The sequence below is a fragment of the Canis lupus genome, chromosome 18 (genome assembly GCF_011100685.1).
Source record: "Canis lupus familiaris isolate Mischka breed German Shepherd chromosome 18, alternate assembly UU_Cfam_GSD_1.0, whole genome shotgun sequence".
In the NCBI taxonomy this organism is placed as follows: Eukaryota; Metazoa; Chordata; class Mammalia; order Carnivora; family Canidae; genus Canis; species Canis lupus.
Genome location: NC_049239.1, coordinates 40,746,852 through 40,768,512, shown reverse-complemented (window position 1 = coordinate 40,768,512; position 21,661 = coordinate 40,746,852). Strand labels below are relative to the sequence as shown.

Here is a 21,661-nt window from a genome sequence, read left to right as displayed (position 1 = left end):
AACAATCAAAGAACAAATAATCCCATTAGAAAACGGGCATAAGACTTGAATAGACATTTTTCCAAAGATGACATGCAGATGGCTAACAGACACATGAAAAGATGCTCAACATCACTGATCATCAGGAAACACAAATCAAAACTTCAATGAGAAATCACCTCACACTTGTCAGAATGGCTAAAATCTATAGTACAAGAAGGAAAAGATGCAGGCAAGGATGTGGATACAGGGGAACATTTTTGCACTGTCAGTGGTAATGCAAAGAAGTGCAGCCACTCTAGAAAATAGTACAGAGGTTCCTCAAAAAGGTAAAAACAAAACTACCTTATGACTCAGCATTTGCATATCTTTTTGTGTTGATTTCTTTCCAAGTCGTTTGTACAACATAAAAATAGTAGTTCTCAGTTTTTTATTACTTCTCTCTAAGCATTCTTTATATATTCTGGATATAGGACTTTTTGCTATATACATCATATTAAAATAGATATAAACTATATTTTATATAGTTTACATATAAAATTACATATACAAATTTTATATAATATGTTCATAAAGTGTATGTCTATATATGGCTTTTTCCTAGTGCATGGATAGCCTATACATATTTAAAAAATTAACATCTAATGAGAAAAAGAATTAAAATCTTAACATTTTTCTAGCAATTTCTTATAATAATTAAAATTTTTATAATTATTTTGCAATATTTAATAAATATTGATCTACCCCCAAAGTTAAAAATACTCTTTCATATGTTTATAGGTTTTTCTTTTAACATCTAAAATCTTTTTTTTTTTTTTTTTTAATTATGATAGTCACACAGAGAGAGACAGAGACATAGGCAGAGGGAGAAGCAGGCTCCATGCACTGGGAGCCCGACGTGGGATTCAATCCCGGGTCTCCAGGATCGCGCCCTATGCCAAAGGCAGGTGCTAAACCGCTGCGCCACCCAGGGATCCCCTTTCTTTTAACATCTAAATGTCAGATTCATTTTCGGTTAATTTTTGTGTATAATGTGAAATAGTATCTGTGATTCATTCTTTTTCTCATATGGATATCCAATTGACCCAGCATAATTAGTAGAAAAAAAGTCTATTCTTTCCTTCATAGAATTACCTTGACATCTTTGTAAAAAAAATCACACATTTAGGTCTATTTATGGACATTCTATTGTTTCGATTATCTATATGTTTATCCTTATAGCAATACCACACAGCCTTGTTATGGGAGCTTAATATAGATCTTTTATTTAGCTAGAATAAATTTTCTAACTATTCTCCTTTTTTCTCCCTAGATTTTACATATAAGTGGTAGCACACAGTATTTGTCTTTCCCCTTCTGGCTTCTTTTGCTTAGCATAATGCTTTCCAGATTTACCATGACATTGCAAATGGCAAGATTTTCTTCTTTTAAATGGGCAAATAATATTTATCTTCTTTATTCATTCATTTATAGAAGGACATTTATTTTTCCCCATATCTTGATTATTGCGAATAATGCTGAAGTTAATATGGGTGTGCAGATATGTCCTCATGTTATTAATTTTTTTAAATTGTATGTGTTTAAGTAGGCTTCACACCCAAGGTGAAGCTTAAGCTCCAGGTCTTGAGGTCGAGAGTCACATGCTCTACAGACTGAGCCAACTAGGAACCCCAAGGTGCTTAATTTAAGTCTTTTAAAAATACACAGAAGTAGGATTGGTACATCATATCTATGATAGTACATTTTTTAAGTTTTTGAAGTCTGATATATTCTTTCTCTAATGGCTATGCAATTTTGCATTGCCACCAACAGTGTATAAGAGTTTCCTTTTGTTCCCATTCTTGCTAACATTTGTTATCTTTTGTCTTTGTTTTATAATAACAGTCTGAACAGGTGTGAGGTGACAATTTTTTTTTTTTCAATTGTGGTTTTGATTTACACTTCCCGGTAATGATGTTGAGCACCTTTTCATATATTCTTTGGCCTTTTCTATGTCTTCTTTGAAAAAATGACTATTCAGTTCTTTTGCCCAATTTCAATTGGATTATTTATTTATTTACTTGCTATTAAATTGCAAGAATTCAATATGTATTTTCTTTTATGATTTTTAAAAACTTCTTATCAATTACGTTTTGGGAATATTTCCCCCATTCTGTAGATTGCCTTTCAATGTCCTATATCTTGTTTCTTTTCTGTGCAGAATTCTTTGATTTGATGTAGTCTCACTTGTTCATTGGATTTTGTTGCCTGGTTCCTTTTTTTTTTTTTTTCTGTCTGATCCAAGAAATAATTTGCAAGAGTAATGTCAAAAATCTTTTTCCCTCTTTTTTCTTCGGGGAGTTTTATGGTATTGAGTCTTACGTTTACCTCTGGTTTACTCCAATTTAATTTTATGATTTTTGTGAAGTAGATGTCCTATTTTATTTTTTTCATATGGATATTCAGTTTTCTCAAAACTTTTTTTGAAGATATTGTTCTTTCCTTATTGTGTGTTTGGAACCCTAGTCAAAAATCAGTTAACTATATATGTGTATGTTGTCTAGGTTCTTTGTTCTGTGTCACTGTTCATGTACTGTTTTTATGCCAATATCATACTGTTTGTTTACTATAGCTTTGTCATCCAGCTTGAAATTAGGTATGGGATGCCTCCAGGTTTACTCTTCTTTCTCAAAGATTGCTTTGGTTATTCAGGGTATTTTTGTAGTTCCAAAGAGAATAAGGATTGTTTTTGTCTCTTCCCGAGAGAAATGCCATTGGAATTTTGATCAGAATTACGTTGAATTTATAGATCATTTTGGGGTATACGGATATTTTCACAATATTTATCTTTCTAATCCATAAGCACAGCTTACAGCACACATTTATTTGTGTATCTTTTAATCCATTTCAGCAACGTCTTATGGTTTTCAGTCTACGAAGCTTTTTCCTGCTTGGTTAAATTTATTTCTAAGTAGTTTATTGATTTTGAAGCTGTTGTAAATGGGGTCACTTTCTTAATTTCTCTTTTGGGGTTTGTCGTTACTTTGTAGAAATGCAATTGATTTTTATATGTTGATTTTTTATTTTTCAACTTAATGTGATTCATTTATTATTTCTAATATCTTTTGGTGGAGTCTTTAGGATTTTTTATACATATGTCATTTGTTAATAGAAGAGCGTTACTTCTTCTTTTCTCAATAAGAAGCTTTTATTTATTTTGTAACCTAATTTACTAAAAGACTAAGTCTTTTTAGTAAAATGTTGAATATAAGTAGTGAGAGTGAATACCCTTGTATTTTTTTACTTTATCAGGGAAATATTTTGTGGATTGTGGTTTTGTATTGTTTAGTGATTTTGCTGAATTGTTTTCTTAAAAATCTATATTCTTTGCTATGCACAGTTATTGAAATGTCCCTTCGATTAGCCTAGTGGTTAGCTAGTTATTTGACAGAGACATCTTTAAGTTATTTGCACAAAAGATAATAATACATAAATCTTGATCTAACATTTGTTGTGTTCAGATTTGATGTAATGTGTCTTCTTTAATAGAGGTTACGACTTTTTATTTTTAATAATATAATATTTAGTTGTGCAAATATTCCATCTACACATGCAAATAATATGTATTCTTTGTTAGATGTATAATTTTATGTATGTGTCTATGATACTTTTAAAAGTATTGTTTAGATTTTCTCTATCTTTCCTGATGTATTGCTTGCTTTATTTATCAATAATTTAAAAAGGAACACTGAATTCTTCTACTGTGAAGACGGATTCATATTTTTTCATATGGATTTACTTAATTTTGTTTCATGCATTCTGAATCTGTATTATTATGTGCATGTATGATTCTGAGTCCTGTGGCAAGGAGAAGACAAATGGTATAATTTAAGAGCTGTATTGGAAGTGGTTATTTTCATGATGTGTACAGCTGTAGGAGATCCCAAGGAATGTGTAATGGCCCTTGTGAAGTTGAGTGTGTTAGAGTATGGTGGGTGCACAGAAGGGGCGAGCAGAAGAAATGGAAATGAGCAATATAGGAAAGAAAAATATATTACAAAATAAAACCTTAGATGGACCTTCATGGACCCATGACAATCATGTGGTATGAACTAAGGGCTATCATTTACTCAACCTGTTCCCATTAGATTCTACTGACATTCTATTTCTCTCTCACCCAAGGTAGGGAGGGAGATAAAAGAAAGCAAAACAAAAACAAACTAAAATAAGGAGAGAAAATGATTGTGCGTTGTGGCCTTTCCAAATTCTAACCACTGACCAAACTAGGTAATATCCAGTAACATAGAAAGGTTATATTTGGAATGATAAGGAATTCAATACTAAATATATATATATATATATATATATATATAAAATGTAATGTATATATAATGTAATATAGTAATATATATATAATATATATGTATCGTGATAATACTGATATATTAATAATATATACATATATAATGTAATGTAATATATATATGTATCTTAATAAACAACAGAGACTTCAGTCTTTAAAGAAATTATTCTAGGAGAGGAGAGAGGGGGGAAAAACAAATACCCATAATATTACATCAGTGCTATAACACTAGAGAAGTACTGAATCACTCAGGTAATAACTCTCATGAGATAAATAAAATAAACCTCAAGCCCATATATGGGCTTCGATGATCTTATAAAAATATGAGCTTTATTTATCAAATAATAACCACATATGCATTGGCCACTGTAAGATGCCTGTGGGAGTTTCAGGCCCCTCTGCGCTTTTAATTCTAGGTATTCCCAGAACCTGAAAGGTTCTTTTGGTTGGAAGATTCACAGGAGAGTCAGAGACATTCCACATGTATTTTCTATTGTATAGCACAGGCATAGAAATTACAAAACAAAACAAAATAGCCTGAGAGATCCTTGGCATTCCAAAGAGATGCAAAATCCTGCAGAAATGAGCATTCTGGTATGTCTCTGTGTGTGTGTGTGTGTGTGTGTGTATAGTATTTTTATATATTAATTTTTACATATATATGTATATTTAAATTGGGAGAAAATAATTGGGATTTTTAGCAATACTTTTTACATAAAAATTTGGTCTTATTGAAATCCTATCTTTATGTGTAAATTCTTCTGGAATAAATTTTCTTCATGGTTATTTCTAAGAGAAGTCATTCAAGATATTCAGAATAAAATATGGATAATTTGAGGACAAATTGAAGATTTAAAGATTTTCTTTATACTTGTGAGAGGGTATTTAAGCAAAATGAATGAAGTGTGAGCTCCCAAATCGTACAGAAAAAGATTAGACACAGACTCCCCCTTAGTGCTTGTGTAACCTTGGGTTCAAATTTCCTTATTTGTGAAACAGGGACAATAGTACAATAATATACCTCATCAAGTCATAGTGTAGGTGAAATGAGTGTTATATGAAAAGTACTTACTAAATACTAAAGTGCCTAGAATATATTATTACTTAGTATTTGGTATTTAAACATTTTAGTCTAAATATATCACATAATTCAGCCCATACCTTTCAATTTCACATTTTTCTTTATTATAAATATGATAAATCATTTTAAAAAGTCAAAAAAAATCAGGGTGCCTTGGTGGCTCAGTCAGTTAAGCATCTGACTCTGGTTTGGGCCCAGGTCATGATCTCAGGGTCTTGAGATCAAGTCCTGCACTGGCTCTGCATTCAGTGTGGGGTCTGCTTGAGATTCTCTCTCCTCCTGCCTCTGCCCCCGCTTGCTCTCTCTCTCAATAAATAAATATTTTTAAAAAGGCAGAAAAATCATGTCAAATTGTCCTTGATACATTCTGTAGACTCTTATGCCTTAGTCATAATCCCCACTTCCAAATAAGCTAATGAAACTTTTTTTCTTTTTAACCTGTAGTTGACATGTGTTAGCAAATAATTCCTCAGAGATTTTTCTCAAATAACTTAAAATTTAAGGGGAGATCCTTGAAAGAAATTATTTAAATAAAAAATATGCAAAAAGATGGACTCAAATTTCTTTACCCCCAAAACCCAGTAAATATTTGTGGTGTGTGTTTGTATGAGAGAGGGGGGTGGGGAAGAGAGAGGGAGAGAAGAGGAACAGGTTTGTTTTGTTTTTATGGATTAAATAAAGACCACAAAGAAAATGATTTGAAGATGAGCCAGGGGATATTCATGCATAAAGGAACTTTCCCAGAGGATTCTATGGGCACTGTTTTGCAGAATGTTTTTCTATATGGAACTGTGTTTTCCTAACTGATGTTCAATCATTGTAAGCTGAGCCACACTGGACCAAACATTGGGAGGGGTTGAATCTTGCACCAATGTCCAGGACACATTCTAAACTGAGAGTTGAACTTGCTACAGTTTTGTTCTACAATTTTATGAAAAATTATCCTTGAATTCATATATGTCCTTTAACCAATCATATTCTTCCACATAAATAAGGAATAAGTTTAGATATTATCAATTTATACATAGAAAATACTTTGCTAAGCTCCATTGTTTCAACCCAGAACAAATTGATACAAACACCGATTTTTGTCTTTGCATTTAATGTATTTGTAACGAGTTTTTCAACTATCCTGTTGTAGTAGAATACAAAATCCACAGGAAAAATCAATTAACTGATGAAAATATTGATAATCTGTTTCCTTATCTAATAACTTGTTCTTTTAAATTTTGGGGAGCATTCTTCTTCACCCTTGATCATATCAGAATCATAAGCCTCTGTAAGTGAACTTTATTTCACTCTTGGCACAGGGCAGGCATATCCAGTATCACTACGAGCTGAAGCAGGAGGATTGGAAAGAATGAATTGCTCAGTACTAAGAAGAAAAAGGTAACAAGACATAGGAGACTGGATGCTCAGCTTCATGATCATTAGACCAGAAACTGTCCACTATATCATACTGTTCCCTCACTGGTATCATTAAAATAAATCATTGACATTAACAGTGTTTTAGGCAAGTCATGATTTTGCTGTGGCAGATATTTGTTCATGGGTAAAAGGTGATGATTCAACAAATTCACTCTCTGCTCTTAGGCATACTGCATCTAAGTGACTGTGCAGCTCTAACTGCATGTTTAAATATACAGGACACTATTTAATCACATTGGGTTCTTCAATACATCAACAGAAAACAACTAGCTTTCCACAATGTTTCTAATGTTTCAACAGCAACCTCTAACATGTGTCTTTAGAATGATGGGGAAAAAGGGAAAATTTTTATATAACAATAAACTGTATTCCTATATTCAGATGCCCAGATTGTGTTCCAGTTCCCTGTTCCCTTCCTCTCCATGTTCAGAATCTCGACCAAACCTGTCAAAAAGAAGAATCACTGAAAATATTATCAACTAATTAAGGATATTTCTCTGCTATGATTAAGAGCCTTGATTTTGTCCTTATTTCAATAATTTATCTTAAGTTCTACTGGATATGCTGAAAGTTTGTGTGTGATTGGTACATTATATATAAATTCCCAGATGTCATCAACTGATGAATGGATAAAGAAGATGTGGTGGTACATATAAACAGTGAAATATGACTCAGTTATTAAAAGAATGAAATCTTGCAATTTGCAACAATGTGGATGGAGCTAGAGTGTATTATGTTAAGCAGAAGTAAGTCAATCAGAGAAAGACAAATGCCATATGATCTCATTCATTTGTGGAATTTAAGAAACAAACTAGATGAACATAGGGTAAGGGAAAAAATAAAGAAAGGGTAGCAGACCATAAAAGACTCTTAACTACAAAGAACAAAATGAGGGTTGTTGGCGGGAGGTGGGTGGGAGAGGGGCTAGATTGGTTATGGGTATTATGGAGGGCACTTGTGATGAGCACTGGGTGTTATACATGTAAGGTACAAATCACGAGATTCCATACCTGCACCCAATTTTACCATATATATCAAGTAGCTAAAATGTAAATGAAAAATTGAAACAAAAAAAGAAATATGACAATTACATGCAACACACACAAATATATGTAGCACAGTGAAGGGATGGTATTTGTTTAAACTTATATGGGTAGTTAATGGCAGAGATGGAGTAAGACCCGTATCTTTTAAGGAGGTGGAAAACAGCTGGAAGCCCATTTACTCAGTGGGTAATGTGGCATAGATGTTAAGAGCATAGAAATGGCATCTGATACAGGCATCTGATATCTTAGGTTGCTACCTAATACTTTAATATTTGATGGAATTAACTGAACCAACCTATTTTTTCTGTTTCCTCATATGTAAAATGAGTATCAAAATAGTAACCATTGCCTTGTTATGACTTCAATGCTTGCAAAATGTTTACAACAATTTCAAACATAATATATGCTTTTATCAAATATAATTTGAGAGCAGCCCAGATGACTCAGTAGTTTAGTGCCGCCTTCAGCCTAGGGCATGATCCTAGAGTCCTGGGACCAGGTCCCACGTCAGGCTCCCTGCATGGAGCCTGCTTCTCCCTCTACCTGTGTTTCTGCCTCTCTCTCTCTCTCTCTCTCAATGCCTGCAGTCTCTCTCTCTCTCTCTCTCTCTCTCTCTCTCTGTGTCTCATGAATAAATAAATAAAATCTTTAAAAAATAAATATATAAATATAATTTGAAATATAATGATGCACTTGCTCTGAAAGGATTTAAAAGAGTGTAGCAAATTCTCTATAATCTAAATCTTTTTTAAATAAATATTCCAAAACTTAAAACACTATTGTAGATATCATATGTTCTTTATCATTTCAGATGAATTAAGTTTCTGTTGTGTCTCTGGAATCACCTCAACCTCATGGAAAATCAGAGCAATGTCACAGAATTTGTTTTCATGGGTCTGTGGGGAAATAAACAAGTGGAGCTACTGTTCTTTCTCTTGTTCCTGCTCTGTTATTTGGCAATCTTAATGGGAAACTTCATCATCTTACTCACGATCATCCACAGCCATCTAATTGAACAACCAATGTACTACTTTCTCTGCCACCTTTCCCTCATGGACCTCTGCTACACCTCCACTGTAGTCCCCAGACTAATCAGGGACTTAGGTGCAGCCAGAAAAAACATTTCCTATAACAACTGTATGACCCAGCTCTTCACTGCCCACTTGCTGGCAGGGGTGGAGATATTCATCTTGGTGTCCATGGCTTTAGACCGCTATGTTGCCATTGTCAAGCCCCTGCATTACATGGTCATCATGAACCGGCGGAGGTGTAACCTGTTGATCTTCATGGCCTGGGGTGTGGGGTTTTGGCACTCTGTTGCTCTATTGCTCTTGGTACTCAATTTACCTTTCTGTGGTCCTAATCAGATAGATCATTACATATGTGATGTGAAGCCTCTTTTGAAACTGGTGTGCAGAGATATTCGTGTTGTTAATATCTTGGTTATTTCAAATGCAGGAATGGTGGTGGTTGCTGTGTTTCTTGTCCTGGTGGCTTCTTACATTCTCATATTATACAATCTGAAGACCCACTCCTCTGTAGGGAGACGCAAAGCTCTCTCCACGTGCAGCTCTCATGTAATGGTGGTCATTTTATTCTTTGTGCCTTGTATCTATATTTATGTTCTACCTGCAGGGAGTGAAAACAAGGATAAGGAGATCTCTGTGTTTTACACTGTGATTGCTCCCTTGTTGAATCCTCTCATCTATACCCTGAGAAACGTGGAGATGAGAAATGCCATGTGGAAGATGTGGTCTAAAATGGCACATACGAAATTCAGGTAATAATGATATTCATTCCACTTCTAACCATGTGTTCCCAGGGTATTTATAATTTGAGATGTTATAGAAAACATATGGCTTTCTTTGGGGAGTTGAACTAAATGAGCTCTAACAATATAAGAGACAAGAAGCAAATCACTGTGGTTCAGATTGCAATATGTACACTAGGTTGCCAACTAGTTCTGAATGTGGTTGAATGGGTGAGGAATTTTAGAAATGTCTTTCTAAACACATGCCTAATCATAGCACTGTCCTCTCCAATAATGTACACAGAACAACATTTCCTTGGAATAAAATCTAAAGTTCTCACTTGTTTATCACAATTGGTCCTGGCTGAATCTGCTAGTCTCAGAAGGCACTATAATGGTAGAAAGGATGGTGTTAAAATGACAAGTTTTTGGGTCAGGGAGAGCTCAGTGATTACTGACCCTGGGACATTTTTATCTTTGTGTCTTGGCAATTTGCTTTAATTATATATGCATCTCCATCTTTCAAATATCTATGAAATGTGTAATACTGTACTTTATAAAGTTGAAATATTGCCTTGGTTAACATGTGTGAAGATTGAGGAGGGCATATGGCTTCTAGAAACATAGAATTTTCCTCTTTTTGTACTTTTCTTCATTTGTTTCCCTCTCCTTGGATGCTTGCAGTCAGCTACACGGCACTCCTCTACATTCTCCAAACATACGCTAAAGTCTATCAGCTCTATGACTGTTTCCTCTATCTTTTCTGCTTATAATGCTGCTCCCATGACGCATTAGTGTTCATGTCTTACGTATAAGTCACACTCCTGATATTTTCTTATTCCAGAAGATTTTGCCAATTCATGAACAAAACAGTAGTATTTATTATTTCTTCCTTGTTCTTTTGTTGCTATGAAACTGTGCAATTACTCCTTTTAAAATAATCCTGTGTTCCATATTGGTGTTTCTTCTTATAGGTGTTTCCAGTTGGATTGAGTCAACTCCGTCAAAAATGTACTGTTTCTTTATTTTTCTTTTATCTATTTTCTAGGAATAAACCCATACAAATTAATAAATAAACAGTGAATTAAATTCAAAGATGCTATCTTTTCTTTTTATTGCATTTTACATGCTGTTCTCACATATCCAGAACTTCCCTTTATGTTATGAACTATCATGCATTAGTAATAAAATATGTAATGTCAGAAAAGTTAAAAATTCAACATACATCCCATGTAGCTCTCAGGAAAGGAATAAAATCCATGAGATTCCAGCTCCCTATTATGTCTTCTTACTTATTTTCTACATTTGAAGGTGCTACAACTTTAATTTTCTTTTATCCTCTTGCCTTTTGAATCATATAATCCATTAGCTCTGTGTCTTGGTTCCCATTTGTGTAGACTTTTCTCTCTGCTGAAGCATTTGCCTTTTCTTAGAAGAATGATTGCATATTTTGGACATAGAGTTCACTCAGCTGAAATACTCTTGCCTGAGAGTAAGGAGAAGTCCAGGAAAAACCATAAATGTGATGGTGTTTTTCTTCTGTGTCAGGAAATCTTCTTTTGTTACTTGTAGTTTTAGAACTTTTCACATCTAACTGATTACTGATTTTTTTCATGGATCCATGATAACCTGTAGAATAGCAAGGGAAAATGTTCTATTTCATAGGAAATTAAGTCTGTCTAGTTATTGTTTGGTTTGACTTCGTTTAACATATTAATTTTCCAAGGATTTTTTTGATTATTTTGTAATGTATAATAATGTAGCATGTACATTTGTTCTAGCCTGTAGACAATAATCTAATATCTTCAAAAATACCTGAAATCTCAGTTTTATAAATAATCCCATATAACCCACAAAACAAATGGTTTTAGAAGGGGCTAGAAAATGAGGAAAAATAAAACAAAATCAATTCTCAGAAGAGCAAGTTAATATGAACCAAGACACATGGAGGGCTTAGGGTTACACATGAGGTACTTGTACGCATCTCTAAGGAGTATCCTGGTGTATTTGTGTGTGTCATTGGTAAACATATGACCAGCTATCTCCTTCTGTGTATTGACACAATTCTCTCTTCTTTGAGAGAAGCTTGGTCAAAAACATTACGTTGAAATAGACAACCAGTAAAACAGTGAGTTCTGATATCCATCATGCTAAAGTAGTAGAATCTCTTATTTCTGCAGGGTTACTACACTTTCCTTTTTTACATATTTATTTATTTATGATAGACACAGATAAGAGAGAGAGAGGCAGAGACACAGGCAGAGGGAGAAGCAGGCTCCATGCCGGGAGCCCGATGCGGGACTTGATCCCGGGACTCCAGGATCGCGCCCTGGGCCAAAGGCAGGCGCCGAACCGCTGAGCCACCCAGGGACCCCTGATTACTACAATTTCAGAGCCGGGAAGCATATAGTAGACATAAAAACCTGCTCCTTTCCCTCACAGAAAGCACACAGTTCCTTTTCTTATTTTTATCTAGTAGCTCTTTGAGCAAATCGTTTTAACTTCTAAAGAATTGTGTATGTGTGTGTGTGTGTGAGTGTGTGTGTATATATACTATATATATATATATATATATAATTGAAGTACTATTTTTATTTTTTAAATTTTTTATTAGAGTTCATTTGCAAACATATAGTATAACACCCAGTGCTCATCCCATCAAGTGCCCTCTTCAGGGCCTATCACCCAATCACCCCATCCCCCCACCTGCCTCCCCTTCCACTACCCCTTGTTCATTGCCCAGAGTTAGGAGTCTCTCATGTTTTGTCACCATTTCTAATTTTTCCCCACTCATTTCCTCTCCTTTCCTCTATAATCCATTCAAGAAACAAACAATCCAATCATGAAATGGGCAAAAGACATGAACAAAAATGTCACCAAAGAAGGCATACACATGGCCAACAAGCACATGAGAAAATGTTTCGCATCACTTGCCATCAGGGAAATACAGATCAAAACCACAATGAGATATCACCGCACACCAGTGAGAGTGGGGAAAATTAACAAGACAGGAAATAACAAATGTTGGAGAGGATGTGGAGAAAGAGGAACCCTCTTGCCCTGTTGGTGGGAATGTGAACTGGTGCAGCCACTCTGGAAAACTGTGAAGGTTCCTCAAAGAGTTAAAAAGAGAGTCTACCCTATGACATAGCAATTGCACTACTGGGTATTTACCCCAAAGAATCGTGTTCTTATTGGAACAATGGAACTAACATTACTTATCTCACAATATGCACTATTGTGAAATGAGATGATATAATGACCCTAAGACACAAAATAATTTCTCAATAATTGTTGTTATTGTAATTGTTATCATTATTTTGTAGTGGCTAAGATCCTATAAAAATGTATCTGAAGTTTAATGTGTATAAAGGAAATTGTTAGTATATGGATCTGTGCATAATGGAAGAATATTGGTTCACTGAATGTCAGTGTGCACATTTTGGGCTCAGCCAAATAACCTGCAGAAATGAAATCACATAGGACTAAGCCAATGGAAAACAGAATAAATTTTGCATTGAGTCCTGATTTCCCCCCATGTTTTATTATATTCTCACCTGACAAAATAACTTTTTTACACTAACATGTGTATAAAGAACAGGTTGTTTATTCTTTACCATTCCTTTTCTTCTGCCCTCCATTTCCCTACCATCTATTTCCCCATTGTTAATCCATGACAATAAATAACCCAAGTTCGAGTCCTGATATTGCAGGTCACTATTTTATCCATCTATCTACTCTACTGATGCAGGTTACTGTAGATAATGATCCATATTGGACTGTACTGCATCTGCTTGGTTCTGTTTGTCTTTCCCCATCTCAGATTTGTTTAAAGACTTTTTTCAAGATTTTAACTTATTTATTCATGATAGACAGAGAGAGAGAGAGAGAGGCAGAGACACAGGCAGAGGGAGAAGCAGGCTCCATGCCCAGAGCCTGACATGGGACTCCATCCCAGGACTCCAGGATCACGGCCTGGGCCAAAGGCAGGCACTGAACCGCTGAGCCACCCAGGGATCCCATCCCCCATCTCAGATTTTTCCAAACTACTGTAAAAGTAAATTTCCAACTGGAGCAAGAAAGCCTACTTAAGAGAGTCTTTCTTTAAAAAATAAGATCAGGAAGCCATAAGTGAGGAAGAATTTATGCACGTCCTCATTGAAGAAACCATGAAGATTTTTGAAATTTTCAGAGAGCTGCAAGCCCTCAGCCTGGACTTAACTTCCTCCTCACCATGACCCCTGAATCATCTGCATTCTTTACTTCTAAAGGAGCTCCAATCCCTCATTTAGCCCAACCAATCCCAGCTGCCCTAATTCCAATCTCTGTTTTGTATAGAGAACCTGAATGAGAATTACACTCACAGCCTTTCAGCTATATGACTCTGTTTTACTTTGTCTTCCTGGGAACACACTTTAGGTTTCTACCTGAGTCTGTGTCTTCGAAATTGCAATTCTAATGGCCCAAATAAATGTTTATATTATTATTGTTATTACTTTTTAATGCCTGAGAGACACAGAGAGAGACGGAGACATAAGCAGAGGGAGAAGCAGGCTCCCTGCAGGGAACCCAATGCAAGACTCCATCCCAGGAACCCAGAATCATGCCCTGAGATGAAGGCAGATGCTTATCAAACACTGAGCCACATCCAGGGATCCCAAATGGTTGTATGTTTTAATTTTCAGTGAATTCTTTCTTAGCACTACCCTAATACTATTTCATGCAATATGATTTTTTCTTCAGAAAGCAAGATGAGCCTAAGGTCGGCTTGTGGAGCTTCCAGAGAAACTTCTTGACACCGGCTAGCACACAGATAAGTAAAGTTATATCCAGAAAATGCCCACAGGCACCAGGGTCAGTACCATGGAGAGCAACACAGAGCCTTGGATGAAGTTCTGTTCAGAAATGCCTCTGGGAGATAATTCTCTACAGTTGCAAAGACCTATTAATTCTTGTGTTGTCATATGTTATATTCTGCTCTTCTGAATCAACTTTCCCTTTAGGGATACTCACAAAATAAATAACTCCTAGAACTTAAAATGTATATTTGTTTTTGCAAGAATCTCAAAATACTTACAATTTTTTTTTAAGTCTGAAAATCCACTTCCTGATGGTCAATGGATGTTTAAGTTCTATTCTCCTTGTAAATAATTTAATGTCCTAAGACTTGTTGATATTCCTTAAATAATTTTAGAGAATCAACCTAAATGTGTCTAAATAATTGGTTTATAATCTCTGCATTTTATTTCATCTTTAGATACTGGAGAAGGATCAGCAGAGTGAGTACCTCAGGTGAGAGCCCTCCTGATTTGATCAGGAGGATTTGATCTAATCTTACAGAGACTGAAAGCTAATGATCGGTGAATTAACCATGGCACTTTCATTGGACAATGCTCCACCAACTGTGCTTTGGGTTGGTTATCTGCTACTTAAATTTATTCCATTTAATCCTGATCATGGGCTATATTTTCTGTAGCAGCGTAAGATAATTTGATTACTACAAAAACAATTTAGCCAACTGCAGTCTTATTATACATTATTATGAGGAGAACGAAAACAGTTGAGGTTAATGAAATCTTTAAGTTTCAGTGAACTTTATTGAGTTCCTTTTTGGTTGCTTTTATATTTTTCTCCATATTCTCTTATGAATAGCCCAGTTTATGATTGCATGTCATAAACTGCAATGATGAATAACTTACTAACTTTCAAAAAACCTTATCACCCTAAAATGGACTAGATTTATTTGACTGAATTAAGGTGACTTTATAGTTGGCCATATTCTGATATCATTAGGAGAAAATTTGAACTCATAGTGGAAACTCTAACTATAAGAACAATTATTCTTATTGTTTAAATAGCACAATCAAAAGACAATGCAGCATGTTTATATAGTGCAACCAAAGAAATAAAGTAATAATTTGACTGTATCTTTACAGTGCAGGGAAATGGCAGACTAGATTATTAGTATTAAGAAATGCCAAAGACAACCAATGTTTTAGAGTAATTCTATTTCTCTTTACTAACTGATTGTTCCAAATTGAAATTTATCATGGTCATCCTCTTTAATATATATTGTGATATTTTGTGGAAGGATTTTGTTTCCTTGTGAGGCGGGTTATATTTGCACACATGGAAATTTCAGAGACTGTTGACTCCAAAAGGTAAAAAAGGAAACTAATGTGCGGATTTGAACCTTGAATGACACTGGGGTGGTTTACATTATTTTTGGTATTCTTCAATATATTTCTGGATTATGTAATAGTTAATGGATTCTATAAATGTGGACAATGAAATTTTAAGAGGTCAGCAATAACCTCAACATTCATAAATGGTATGAAAGGGGAAAATTAATTTTGTGTACTTAGATCTTATTAAAAGTTATTGGATATAGGAAAGGAAAACAATAAAGTAAATGAGAAAAATGTTTGGATAGTGTCTGCTTAAAATGGTTGATCGACTTCTCATAGAACATTGGCCAGATTAGTCTGATTTTAAACTGCACACATTAATTCTAAATAACCATAACTAAAATGGAATAAAGCAAATATAAGGACACAGTTCACTTAATATCAAACCTCTGACTAATAGGAGTTTTTAGGTAACTGGTTTTCTTTTATATTCAGATTGTTACTGCTATAGAAACATAATCTGAATCAAAACCATTCTCCATTCAGTTATTATCCTTCTCTGTGTGTCTACATCTTTTTTGTTCTGGGATTCCAACCAGGGAATGAATAATATTTCTTCCTTTCATCACTTATAATTTTGATTATTTAACAAATTGAGGACTTGTGGTCAAGAATATAGTATGTGTTTCAAGGACAATAATTTTCTCACTGGATTGCATTCACAGGTCTATTTTATTTCAGCAAATAGCAGTGATCATGATAGCATGTCCCATTATATATCAGGATGAAAGTTTAAGAGCTACTGTGCGTGGAACATCTGTGATAATCCAGAAATTGAGACAGACTCCTACCTGAAAGAAAGCTCATTTTGCTAAAACCCATGAAAAATTATTTCAAAGTTATTTGGGATCAAGAATTCTGGACCATATATTTATATGAACTGCAAAATATATCCCCCCAAGTATTCATAAACGTAGTTTAGGTAATTGGTAATCTGTCACCTTGCATACTTTTTTTTTTATTGAGATAAGAATCAACATGCCTCTTCTTCCTGCTGGCCTCCAGGATACCCAAACTTTGTTCTTTGCTCACAAGAATGGGATGGCAACCCTGGACTGGGTGGGAATCAAGATACTGTCCTCCACATGATATTAGTTTTTGATGCTAATAAATTACTTAGATTGCCTTTATCTGAATCTCTTTATTGAAAATTGGGTTTGGATATACAAACACTAACCGACTTATCTAACAATTAACTATAAATCCATTTGTTTTAGGCAAACACAAATCTCTGTAAACAGTATGCCATTTCCTAAATTAGGAATCAGCACTGGCTGTAATAAGGTAAGGTGAAAATTGATCAATGAATTATAAAATTATTAACCTCTATTTAAATACTGTTCACTGTTGAACACTGTGAACCTGATAATTACTTTTGCTTTGTTAAAGACAAGAGAGAGATTAGAAAGCCTGATAGCAGTACTAAAGTCATAGTGGGAACAGAAGGAGGTCTTTTTCTTCTTGATGACATTAGGGTCGAATGATAATTTAAAACAGAGTTTCTTAGAGTATACACCATTTTAAAATGCTACATCAGTTACTTCTAAAATGATCCTAAAGACATAAGTCTTGAGTTTGTTAGTGGTTTTGATGGCTTCTAAATAACTTTGCTACAGTTATATTCTGTGTTTTTAAAATATTCAACCAAGTGCCCAGATATAGTGGTTTCATTGCATCAGACAAAGGTGGAAAGTGTGCTGCAATGTTTGCATCTTGTTAAGTGTCTGTTAATTCCTCAACACTGGCTAAAACAGCTCCCAGGGTGCATTCCCTGTTCCTACACTCTATTTCCCTATCTATAGATAATGTCTCAAGTTTGTGCAAGATACAAACTTGTGAATCTTTGATCCATTCACTAATGCAACATCTAGTTACCGAGTGCTGAGACAAATCTCCCTTAGAATTATATTCTGTAACAGCTTCTTTGGTTGAATTTTATGCCTAGATTGTGTACAAAATACTGAAGTTCCTAGGAAAAGTCATGAATTATGAAAAGTGCAAATATGCTTGGGCAATTTCTTTTTATTTATCATTTATCACTTGCCATCACAAATTTAGATTATTTTTAAACAAAATATTTTGTTTACTTTGTAATTTGTAAATAGGATAAATGAATAAATTGGCTCTTTATTTTTTGCAACTTGAATCCATTGACAGTCTATTTGCTGCATAATTTTCAAGCATTCTTTGCTTTTAATGTGCCTGAACCTATTTTAGTTAAAATGTGCAATTTATATTTGTCCACAGGGCAAGGAAGATTATTTTTATTTTTAATTTTTTTTAGAGAGAGAGAAGAGGGAGAGGAGCAGAAGCTGAGGGAGAGAGAGAGAGAATCTTAAGCAGGTTCCATGCCTGACACAGGGCTCTCTCCTGTTCTTCTTTCAGGATGATCTGGACAAATTCTGTTTTATTTGGGACTGTGTCTTCAGGATAGATAATTTATTAAAAAATATCAGTTTGTGGAGCACCTGGGTGGCTCATTTAGTTAAGCATCCAACTCTTAATTTCAGCTCAGGTCATGATCTCAGAGTACACATTATAACACACATGTTTATTTTTAAAAATCATGTAAATTATATTCCTTTTGTTATCTAATATTATAACTGACAATAATAAAATTGCTTCTTTAACAGCAAACTAACATTTAAATATTCCTTAATCATTAATGGTAAAGTTGAGATTTTACCCTATTGTTCCCATTATAGAATTATTTACAATAGATTTCTAAAATGAGAAAAAATAAAAAAGAAGCAAAAATCTCAATGTCGGGAATAATTAATATCACTTCTTCAATGACATCAGTCTGATTTTTTGTAAATTTATGGTATTGTTGTCATGATGCTAATTTTGTATAGATTCATGTTTTCTTTCTTTTCAGATATTGAACCCATCTGTTTACAATATATGCCAGTCCAGAACACATGGAGAGCCAGAGGAATGTCTCAGAATTCATTCTTTTGGGACTTTCGCATGACCAGAACATGCAAATATTTTGCTTTGTGCTCTTCTTATTCTGTTATGCTGCTCTCTTGGTAGGAAACCTTCTGATCCTTGTCTCTATTCGATGCAGCCCTCTTTTTCACCAACCAATGTACTACTTCCTCAGCCACTTATCCACTCTGGACATCTGCTATACCTCTAGCGTTACACCCAAATTAATTGCTGACCTGCTAGTGGAAAGAAAAGCCATCTCCTATGGTAATTGTATGTTACAGGTCTTTGCCATGCACTTCTTTGGAATGATTGAAGTTCTAATCCTTACAGTCATGGCCTTTGATCGCTATGCTGCCATCTGCAAACCTCTCCACTACCTGCTTATCATGAACAGGACAAGGTGCAATCTCCTAGTCTTAGCTGCTTGGGCTGGTGGGGCTGTCCACTCCTTTCCTCAATTTTGTATGGTAATCAGGTTGCCCTTCTGTGGGCCTAATGAGATTGATCACTATTTCTGTGATATATTTCCTTTGCTAAAGGTTGCCTGCACTGATACCTACATCACTGGTGTCCTTATGGTTGTCAATTCGGGAATGGTTACCTTAGTGACATTTGTGGTTTTATTTTTTTCTTATGTCATTATATTATTCACTTTAAGAAATCACTCAGCAGAAGGAAGACGCAAAGCCCTCTCTACTTGTGGATCTCATATCACGGTTATAGTTTTATTTTTTGGGCCTTCCATCTTTGCCTACCTTAGACCTCCAACTAATTTCCCTGAGGATAAAGTATTTGCTCTGTTTTACACCATCATTGCTCCTATGTTCAATCCCTTAATCTATACTCTGAGAAATTCAGAGATGAAAAATGCCATGAGAAAATTTTGGTGTCAAACATGAGAGCTCAACATCATTTTAGCAAAACAGAGGGGCAGCTACATGTGGATAGGGGAGGGAGGAAACCATCTGACAGGGTAATTCTCCTACTGGTATCATGTTATGAGTGACAGAACTTAGGACTTAGAGTTTCATAATAACTCAAAGAAATATTAATTCAACCATACAAACATAGCTTAAAACATAGTTAATTTTGTGGATTTTAAGATGGCATGAGTAAGTTTACATGCATAAAAAGTTATATGTGCAGTTAAGACAATGTCATACGAGGGATCCCTGGGTGGTGCAGCAGTTTAGCGCCTGCCTTTGCGCCCAGGGCGCGATCCTGGAGACCCAGGATCGAATCCTGCGTCGGGCTCCCTGCATGGAGCCTCCTTCTCCCTCTGCCTGTGTCTCTGCCTCTCTCTGTGTGTTTCTAATGAATAAATAAATAAAATATTTAAAACATATGTATACTAGTAAAAATAGAGTGAAGTCAGTCACCCAGGATATTAAAAACACACTCACTGCTCTTGTACGTATTCGCTCATGTAAAAAATCCATAAAGGAACAGCGATCTATGAAATGCCAGAAATTAGTATGAAGTCTCTATTTATTAGACCCAGAGGCTTTCTTATGTTCACAAGTAAAACATAAGCAAAAAACAAATAAGAGCTCAAACAAACAAAAACTTCAATCAAAAAACCCCGTGACATAAGTCATGGAAATGAGTGGAAATACAAATCATCTTTGTAAATAACCTGAAGAGTATATGCATGAGAAATATTTCCTAGAGGAACCTGAAAAAAAATTCGATGTGATCTGTTTATTTGAATGTCTGATAAGATACAAAAAGAAACGACTTCTTAGAAACCAGAGAAAGTATCATTAAGACAGAAGAGATTGTGTAACCGGGATAGGATGATGGTGAAAATACACAAAGACGGTTTTGTCCATATAAATGCAATACTAAAATTATAATGATTATACAAGGCCCTATATACAGAAGGAAGGAAGGGTAGAAAAATTGATAAGGGAGATGTAATTCATTAGTGTTTTTATAGCAGCGACGAACTGGACAGATGACTACTTGGTAGAGTTACTAATAAAACAAAAATATTGCCAGATTTAAAAGTTCAAGCTTTACCCCTTATTTAATGTTTATCTTTTACCAAATTTACTCAACTTACCATTCTGCAGTTCTGTTCAGATATATCACTACATACGTGATAGAAAGTCCCTTTTGAAACTGGTGTGCAAAGACACCTGTGTTGTACTATCTTAGTGATTGCTATTTCAGGGATGGTAGGGTGGTGGCAGCCTTTTCTGTTGTCTTGGTGGCTTCTTACATATTCATATCACATAATCTTAGGACCCACTCCTCCGCCGGGTAATGCAAAGCTCTCTCCACGTGCAGCTCTCATGTAATGGTGGTAGTTTTATTCTTCATGCCCTGTATCTGTACTTAGGTTCTACCTGCAGGCAGTGAGGACAGAGATGAGGAACTCTCCGTATTTACACTGTGATCGCCCTCATGCTGAATCCTCTTAACTGGATTTTGAGAAAGATAGAGATGAAAATTGCCATGGGGAATGTGTGGTCTACAATGACACGTCAGAATTCATGTAAATAAGGTAGTATTCATTGTACTTTCAATCCTGTGTACCAAAGGCATGTATTATTTGAGATATTATAGAAAGCATATAAGCTTTCTTTGGGCACTTGGGCTAAATTACCTTTGACTGATGTTACGTGAACCAAAGAAGCAAGTGACTGTGAATCAGATTGCAATCTGTCACCTCTTTGGATCGAAATCATTCCACGTGTGACCATCTGTATGTGAGGAAGCAAGAAATGTCCTTCTGAAGTACATCACTGATTGATCATATCACTCCTTTCCCCCCAAATCTGTAAGGGATCCTATTTTCCTTGGAATACACGCAACCTTCCTGCTTGTTTATCAGAAATCTTCCATAAATCATTTGAGTCTAATTTGCCATTCTCAGAAGTCTCTATGTTGGTTGAGTGTGTGGTGTTA

The 21,661-nt window shown here is 35.0% G+C and overlaps 2 protein-coding genes across 2 annotated transcripts; both read left to right on the top strand.

The window, feature by feature from the left end:
• The first annotated feature begins 8,730 nt into the window (after positions 1-8,730).
• OR4A33 (olfactory receptor family 4 subfamily A member 33) lies at positions 8,731-9,660 on the top strand. The gene has a single exon (NM_001389147.1). It carries the CDS (start codon positions 8,731-8,733, stop codon positions 9,658-9,660), a length of 930 nt encoding a protein of 309 aa, NP_001376076.1.
• A 9,075-nt stretch (positions 9,661-18,735) lies between these two features.
• OR4P31 (olfactory receptor family 4 subfamily P member 31) lies at positions 18,736-19,647 on the top strand. Its single transcript, NM_001389136.1, has one exon. It carries the CDS (start codon positions 18,736-18,738, stop codon positions 19,645-19,647), a length of 912 nt encoding a protein of 303 aa, NP_001376065.1.
• The last annotated feature ends 2,014 nt before the right edge of the window (positions 19,648-21,661 follow it).

What these genes read in the sequence shown, in the direction of transcription:
- OR4P31 (NM_001389136.1), top strand. Translation starts at nt 18,736, where the DNA reads ATGGAGAGCCAGAGGAATGTCTCAGAATTCATTCTTTTGGGACTTTCG.
- OR4A33 (NM_001389147.1), top strand. Translation starts at nt 8,731, where the DNA reads ATGGAAAATCAGAGCAATGTCACAGAATTTGTTTTCATGGGTCTGTGG.